The sequence below is a fragment of the Homalodisca vitripennis genome, chromosome 5 (assembly GCF_021130785.1).
Source record: "Homalodisca vitripennis isolate AUS2020 chromosome 5, UT_GWSS_2.1, whole genome shotgun sequence".
NCBI lineage: Eukaryota > Metazoa > Arthropoda > Insecta > Hemiptera > Cicadellidae > Homalodisca > Homalodisca vitripennis.
In genome coordinates, this window is record NC_060211.1 from 5314745 (window position 1) to 5323326 (window position 8582).

At 32.8% G+C, this 8582-nt stretch overlaps 1 protein-coding gene across 1 annotated transcript; it reads right to left on the reverse strand.

Moving 5' to 3' along the window:
* Nucleotides 1-883: 883 nt before the first annotated feature.
* LOC124361731 lies at nucleotides 884-7275 on the reverse strand. Its single transcript, XM_046815683.1, has 2 exons — nucleotides 7091-7275; nucleotides 884-2842 (listed from the first exon to the last, which is right to left on the reverse strand). Exons 1-2 carry the CDS (start codon nucleotides 7137-7139, stop codon nucleotides 2157-2159), a joined length of 735 nt encoding a protein of 244 aa, XP_046671639.1. The 5' UTR covers nucleotides 7140-7275; the 3' UTR covers nucleotides 884-2156.
* Nucleotides 7276-8582: the final 1307 nt, after the last annotated feature.

The following is an 8582-nucleotide window of genomic DNA, read 5'->3' on the forward strand; positions in this document are numbered from 1 at the left end:
TGAATCTTGCTAAAAATCATCAACATTTGCAGACCTAACTACCACTACTACTAGTTTACAGAGTATGGAATTGATATCTAACAAGATGGAATCACCATAGAAATGGCTCAGTTTTAAGTAAGATCACTTTAAGGCACATTGTATACATCATAAAAGATTAAAACATAATTCCTATATCCTATATGTCCAACAATATCTTAAAAAGGAATTTTAAATCTTCAGTTTACAGGTTAATTTGCCTACTTATACAAAATACACTGAACCTATCACCCTAAAAAGTTCCATAGTGATACAAATAGCTTTACAGCAATATCTGACATTCCAAACTTTGATAAATACTTTATAAAAGTTATTCAATTATCCTTCTAGGAAAAGAATGTACTTCTTTCTTTGCCTCACTCAATTATGCTTCTACTATCAACCACACTACACTAAGTCTGATAAATGTAATGTTATTTGTTCTAAGTAACCTTGTGCATCTGATATTGCTGAATTTTACTACTATTTTCTGGTAAAGTAGCTCAATCAATACAGTATTAAATGAGAAATGTATGAAATTTCAATCTCTCTAACATAATCCAAAGGGTTTGTCCCTAAAGTACTCCCCTTCTTACAAAGGGAGCAATAAAAACTTTTTTTTCCTGATAAAAATGAAATTTTTCTTTTGAAATTAACTTTGTTGAAATAAATCCATAGGAATGAACTTTCCTCTTTATCCAACCCACTCAAAAAAGCAAAATAACCAAAATTTTTTATATATTTTTAGTTTGAGATTTATTTTTGATAAACTTCAGCAGTACAATATTTTTTCCAATTACACCACCAACAAAAACCACCACACCACCACAACAAGTATACACCATTAACAAGTATTAGTACTGAATTGAACTTAAATGAAAATAACTTTATTCATAAAGTATGCAGTGGTATACATTGAAAGGTGCCATTAGAATAAACTCAACCTTAAAAACTAAAATAAACATATATAAACAATATCAATCAAATATATAGAGTATATAATAAGAGAACTGAATTAATTATAGTTTAGTTAACCTATACAATATTTTCTCTGTTAAATAGAATTTTAGCTTTTTTTAAAGTTATCAACGCCTCTTAATTCCATAGGAAGCCTCAATACAATTTTTGCACCTGCACTTGATATTTTTTTATTAAAGAGTTCTAGCCAATGGGAATCAATGCCAATTTCGTTTCTGTCTGGTAAAATAAGTATATATGTCACCTATCCTAGGAATTAAACTATCATTACATAATTGTTTAACATGTAGTGTGGTATGAAACACATAAAGCCTGTAGTCATAATGACCAAGTGAAAAAAACTGTTGGCGAACTGAAACATACAAATTTAGATTCAACATGGTTTGTATAAGTCTTTTTTGAACAAGAAAAATCCTATCTAAGTTCTGCTTTGATGTATCACCATAAATAACAATACCTAAAGCAACAGATGATACGACCAGTGCATAATAGAGTGCGTTAAATGTATTAGTAGAACAAAATTTGGTTGACATTCGGTAAATAGCATATACTCCTGAAGTAACCTTACTAACTACAAGGTCGATGTGGAGATTCCATGTCAAGTTTTCATCTACAATTAGACCTAAAAATGTTGTGGAAGTTATTTTTGTCAAAACTTGATTATTAATATTTACAACTGGATCAATGGATTGTTTACTTTTCCCTGTTGAGAACATGATAAAATTGGTTTTACGTGCATTTAATAATAAATTATGGTACTTAAATAATTGTTCATACCTGCTAGATTTAGGACTGTATTATTTTCTAAATTATTTAATGATTTTTCACTAATCCTTAAACTAGCATCATCTGCGTAGAGGCACAACATTTTTTATGGACCACAGGAAATGAACTTTGGAATGCTGTGATAAATCTGTGCAAGAGAAGAATGGCTGCAAATAATACAATTTTTCAGTAGTTTTGATCTCAACAAATTGTTTTCTATTAGTTAAGTAAGAATTTATCCAATTCAAAGAAATTTTGTTTAAAAGAAGTTTACGAGATACACTGTCAAATGCTCTGCTTAAGTCCGAAAATTCCCACTGTTTTCTCTCCTTTATCCACAGAGTTAATAACTCCATGTCTTCTTCTGCAACTAGAGTTAAGATGTCTTTATTTTCTTATTCTTCTTCTTCTTCCTCCTCTTCTTCCTCCTCTTCTTCTTCCTCTCCTTCTTCCTCCTCCTCTTGATTTTCAAATGGGAATGAACCAATTTGAGCATAGGCAAAAGATCCATATAAGCTAGAGCCAGCAACTGACTGAGGAATCCTACTAATGTAAGGGGATTGTCTTAAAAAGTGACGTTTCAGAGTCGTACTGGGTGGTAAACTTCTTTTGGATAATGTTCTTGTAAGCATTTTACCCACAAACACTGGCAATGCATTTTGATCTGAGTAGAGATATGTCCAAAAAAGTCTCCAAAACCTTATTAAAGAATAATTTATTAAATATTCCTCCATAAAAGTACTGTCCATATTTACTTTTGATGCTGAATTTGACAACTCTAATTTTAGAAGTACTGAATTATTTTGTGAGGTTCTTGATTCACCATTACTTCCATAATTTTTTAATTTATGGAGTTGTCCCTTTTCTCCAATCAGGTATGAATTTGGGCTAAGCCTAAAACCAGTGTCTTCTGGGTATATGTCTTTTTCTTCATTATTTTTACTTTCATTTAATTCTTTACTTCCATTGATTTGCTTGTTGAGGTTTATTTCAAAACCTTCACGAGTTGGAGAATCTCCATTATTGACCAGGGGATTTAGAAACTGCTGCTTAGCCAGAGGTTGAAATATTATGGTGCCATCTGAAACCAAATATAATTTGTTCATGTTTATGTTTTGAACAGATAAAGTAGCTATTGTAGGAAGGGTTGATCCAATTGAATTTTGAGTTTAACTCCAGTTCATCTTCCTTTTATTGCAGTGTCTTGTATCTGATGCTGTCTCAGATAAGTCTAAGACAGTGTCAGATACCAGACACTGCAATAAAAGGAAGATGAACTGGAGTTAAACTCAAAATTCAATTAATGTTTTGAAATGAACTTTGTGAACTTTTAAAGCGATTTTTAAACATCTAGTCCAAATTTTTATATGGAATAAAATTAATTATATGTATCAATAATGTAATTTAATGTTTTACAACCTTATCAGTGGCATATTTAGGGGGGGCCATTGGGGCTGTAGTCCAGGGCGGCAACATTTTGGGTAAGGTAAAGGTTTTAATAACCATATGGAAACAATTCAGTTGAGAATATTTGAAAAATAAGGGCACATATGTCAAGTTTGGTGTACTGCACTGTTCTATACAAAATATAAGGAAGTAAGACTACTGTAGTCTTTAATGTATAGGGCGGCAGAAGTAGTGTAGTTTCCATTGATACGTGGATACAGGAAAACAACTTAAACCTAAAGTCTATCAAACACATGTTGGTCAGCGAGAGATGACACTTGCAAGGTGATTGGATGAATGAAGATTGGAAAGAAGTAATAGAAGCACTCAAAATTATTTTCAATGGCGAAACAGAAAATCAACCACACAAATTAAAGCCGGTAGCTATCTTTGCAAGCTTCAGACATTGGACACTGCATTTTTTGTAAATTCTGTGGGAATATATAATCAACAGATTTAATAGCTGCCATCATCTAGAACCGTCACTTGTCAAGATTAGTACTAATGTATGGATCATTATCAGAGTATATTAGTAGCATGAGAAAAGAGTTCAATATTTACGGAAATGCAGCTCTGCTAAAGTCAGAAATATGTTTATATGAATGATGTACCGGTGTCAGGTGCAATGCGAGTTCGTGAGAGAGGAGCATTCTCATGTTTTGTGTTGCCATTTCATTTTCAAGCATCAGACAGTCATGGTTTATACGCTTTAATCTGCCAATTTTGATGTCTCCTATCAGAGTTGATGACATGTTTGATAATTGTCCAGGATGCTCGATAGGATGTCCAAGCTAGCTTGAATATTTACACCAGAGGAGAGTAAACACCAAAGAGATGCTTCCCTTTGTAAAGTGAGCCATTAAAGCCTCAAATAGTTTTTCTACACAGTGGTTAGTTGCTTCCGTGTTGTTTATTTCGTTGTCCTTGCAATAAATAGCTACTCCCCATAGTTTATGTTCTTTTCAGCAGTACTCAGATACAAGTGTGAAGTCTTAAGTTTTGGGTTTTCAATATCATTTTGTTCTATTAAAACTAAAAGGTTGGGGCATATTTAACTTAACAGGTGATTGAGCCAGTTTATTTTTGTAGACAGACCTCTTATGTTTTGATAACATATTATTAGGTTATCATTTTTCTATGTCAAGTGTTGCTTAAAAACAGTTTCTTTCCTCTGAATATGAGTTAAAAGGGTCTCTCATTCCAGAGACATCATGATCAGGAATGTAATGCAGACTGATTGACTTATTCAAATACTGGTGAATGATTCTAGTGTAGTAGTGAATGTGTTTATTAAAAAATCTTTCGGGTCTTCATTGTCAGATTGTATTCTTGCAGTCATTGGTGGTAGCTTTTCTTTATGACAAGTTGATGGATGAGATTCGTTTTTTGTTTGTTGGAGAGGATGTTACAACTGACTTGGTGGTTTGGTTATCAATAGGGGATTTGTTCTGCATTGGGAATGGAGGCTTACACTTTTTGCAATTGAAGGGAGACATTTTAGCTAATATTTAGTTATATTCACAAGTTTAAGAATGAAATAAGGACTAAGTCAAGAATATAACATACACAACTACTGAAAATTTAACAATATCCCACAGGATAAGATTATTAATTCTGTGAAAACATATGAAATCATTTACAAATTAAAAGAGAGATAAAAGGACAGGGAAACGGGTAAATGTATAAAAAAAAATAATCAAAAAGATTTATATATATATATATATATATATATATATATATATATATAAATCTTTTTGTATATATACATATTTCAAGTGACTTTTGACATTAATTAAATTAATATAGATGGTAACAGCCTAATTTTATGAAAATAACAATTGATTTACAAAAAGTTTTTGCTCAATGATCAGACCTATATCTCCCACTTTTTAGATTAAAATGTTAATCTAAACATTCAAAACACACTCCAACCAATTAGAGTGGGGTAAATTAAATCAAACAAGAAGTACAACATTGGATTATTACAAAACCATAGACGTTAGAAAGATATTAGTAATTTATAACAAGAATAACACATATTAATAAACATTATACAGTTCTAAACTCCATCTAACACGAGATATTATGTTGTAGAAGACTCGCCAGAAACAGAGAACTACAGAGGAACCTCAGGCTTACAAATATAGGTTTGTGTTCACAAGGTGGTAACAATGATCGTGGCAAACCTAGGCTTTAGATTCACCTACATTTTAAGATTTAACAAAACCATTCTTTTAATGTGTACCCACACATGTCTTATGGAATAAAGTTGTGGGAAGGATGTGCAAACACTCACTTCCAAAGGTGCTTTGTCCTGCAGAAGAAAGCAATCCGAATCATCTCGAAAATAGGAATGAGAGAATCCTGCAGGGAGCACTTCAAAAGTCTCGATTTGTTAACGCTCCCATCCCTCTACATGTATGAGACTGTCTTGTACTGTCGTTACAAATGTGAAGTAACGCAGGGCAGAGACGTGCTACAACACTAGAGGGAGGGATGCATTAAGACCAGCGCAGCACAGGCTCCGGGCTTTCGAAGCCCTGCCATCTGAGGTCGGGGCCAAACTTATCAACAAATTGTCTCTTGAGCTACAGGCTGAAAATGGGTAACCACTGTTTAAGAGGAAGCTAAGGAACCTATTGGTGCAAGGGGCCTTTTACTCCGTCGGCGAGTTTTGTGGACCGGGGAGGTTAGTTGGTACAACTGTTGAGTGGGGGTGTGCCAGGCTTTAGGCCTACACGATAAATCATAATGTTCTCTCTATTTAAGTTTTGTTTTATTGTTGTTTGAGGATTAAAATTTTAAGTGCTTTCTTTTATTTGTTTAGTTTTACATATAACTTTGTAAAACATTACAATATTATTTTATTTAAATACCTACACGACTTGACGCATGCCATGCAATGTTGTAAAAATTGTTATTACGGCAATAAAGAAATTTATTTATTTAATGTGTATACCTAAGCATATTAATTTAGACTACTGTGATCCTTTCTCTTTTACGATGTACACTGTGTATTTAAAATTCAGCCCTATCTCACTGTATAAAGAGATCAAGCTGAAATATAAAATCACTGTGAAGGAATATGTAATTATTTAATAAGCAAAATATATGTTAAAAGAAGGGAAATGAGTAGATCTATGGGAGCAAGTAAACAATAAAAATGAAGGAACAAACTGACAAAAGATACATCATTAAATCCTGAGAAATAAAAAATAACCAAAAAGGAACCTAATAATTTAATAATTCATATTCAAGAGATTGTTCTTATAAGAATTTAGTGGATTGTGCGTAGAGGGATAAAATTTAATGGAAAGTAAAATATAAAAATGCAATGGGTTTGATATGCGATTTTTATAGTACTGGCTAATTATGTTCACACCATGGAGAAGGAATATGTTTGTGTTTGCACTTATCTGCAAAGGTGCTTACAAATATAGCATGTAAATGTAGAATACACTTATCATGCCTCGTATTTATTGGTATGCTTATTTCAGTAGGACTTAGAACAAGTGGATACTATTTTACTTGATAACATTACAAAAAAAGTCTCTGAAAAGTACAATACCTATTGAACTTTTATATATATAATTCAAAGAAGATATTCTTTGAAGCATATACATTTTTGATGGTTTTTTATAAAAAACTAAGGAAAAGATCAACTTTTCCTGTTTCAATTTCTAAATAGATTCTTCTTAGTAAGCATCATTAGATCAAGTGTTTCTTAAATGCCTGCACTGTTGAGCATAATACATTTTAAACAATTTATTACACAATTTATAATCTGTTGATTACATTTATTATAGAAACAATAATTAATGTGCTTTAATGTGATTCCTAATGTGCAAATTGTATTAATTATTCTAATGGGACAAAGACTAACCTGAACCTAGAGTACTGGTTATTATGAACCAGAACAATACACATTCCATGATCTCCAAATGACCAGATAATGGTGAAACCGATTATTAAGCTTGAACAATCTCTAAACAGCTTTAACTTCCCTGGTGGCCCCAAGATACTTGTGCTGCAATGTGGCAGTTCCTTGGTTGTACAATAACAATAACAATGCACTACAGTTTCATTATAAAACTAAGTATACAGTTGTTTATCATTTCAGTTATTATCAACAGGTAATAATACATGGTGCAAACTTCCTTCACCTCCACCTTATCGCAACAATAATATAAGCACTGTTGTGGTTAATTAATTGAAATTATTCATGTTGTTATAAGAAGAGTAGGGTTTCAGTCAGTTTATGCAACTATCTATTTCTAAACCTCAATAACTGCAACCAGTGAACAAAGTTCACAATAACTAATGAATAATTTTATGAGGTAAGAAAATACTAATATAAATTCTCTAGTGTCGACTGCGGTGGATACTGACCAGAGCCATGCAAACTGTTAAGAGTACTAAAGATCACTAAGTATAAAGCCGAATTAACAAAATCATCATCAATAATTACTAAATCTTTAAATTGAACAATGTTTCAAAGGACAGAGGATTAGGAGTTTAAACCCTAATACTGTTGATTCATAAGATTGAGGTTTCATAGCTAACCAATCCCTAAAATATTTATTTGACTACAGCCTCAACCCACACACAACTTTGTATTTTTTCTTTAATTTGTATTTTTCTTTATCATATTTAAAAAATGCAAATGCCATTGTTTAATTAAATACTGCAATCAGGTAGTAACCACCACCGCCACAGAATCTATAATGATCCGTGCTCCTAGTTTGATATTAAATTATTGGTTTTTATTAACTCATATAGTGCTGGAAATGTTGTTACATTATTCAAACAGTTGGTAATGTTAAGTAACTTGACACAATAATTTATGAAGTTAAACAGCAATAGTCAAATGTAATTTGCTGGAATGTCTATCAGATCACTGTTAGAAATGATTTTGTAGCGTTAAGTAGTGCAAGACATGAATTCAAGAAGTTAAACAGCAGTAGTAAAATAGGTGTGCTACATGTTATCAACCCTTAGTGTCTGAATCTCTGTCAGATCGCTGTTACGAGCATCCTGATAGTGTTACCCGTGGGGGACTGGCATCCTCATCGGCATCAGCCACTTTCCCATATGGGATCGTGGGTGATGTACCCTCCTCGTCTTGTGCTGTAACTTCTAAGGGAGAAGCAGAGCAAGAGGAGGAAGCCACCTTCCCTTTTCACTATTCTAGTGACTAGGGTAAAAAAAACCTTTTCCCCCTCTTGGTTTTGTCCTGAAATCAAGAGTAATAACCTATTCCTCCCTTTCCTGATGTCTCCCCCACTCTACCCACAACCCCAGACTAAGGTGTTATGCGAACCGTGCAGTCTCGGGGTACAGGGGGTATATTAAGTATCTTCAACGGAGCCATCTGG

Excerpts from the sequence above, each read along its gene's own strand:
- LOC124361731 (XM_046815683.1), bottom strand. The coding sequence starts at position 7,139 with ATGGAATGTGTATTGTTCTGGTTCATAATAACCAGTACTCTAGGTTCA. Across the intron at positions 2,843-7,090 it reads AACCAGTACTCTAGGTTCAG|ATGGCACCATAATATTTCAA; the intron begins GTTAGTCTTTGT and ends ATTTGGTTTCAG.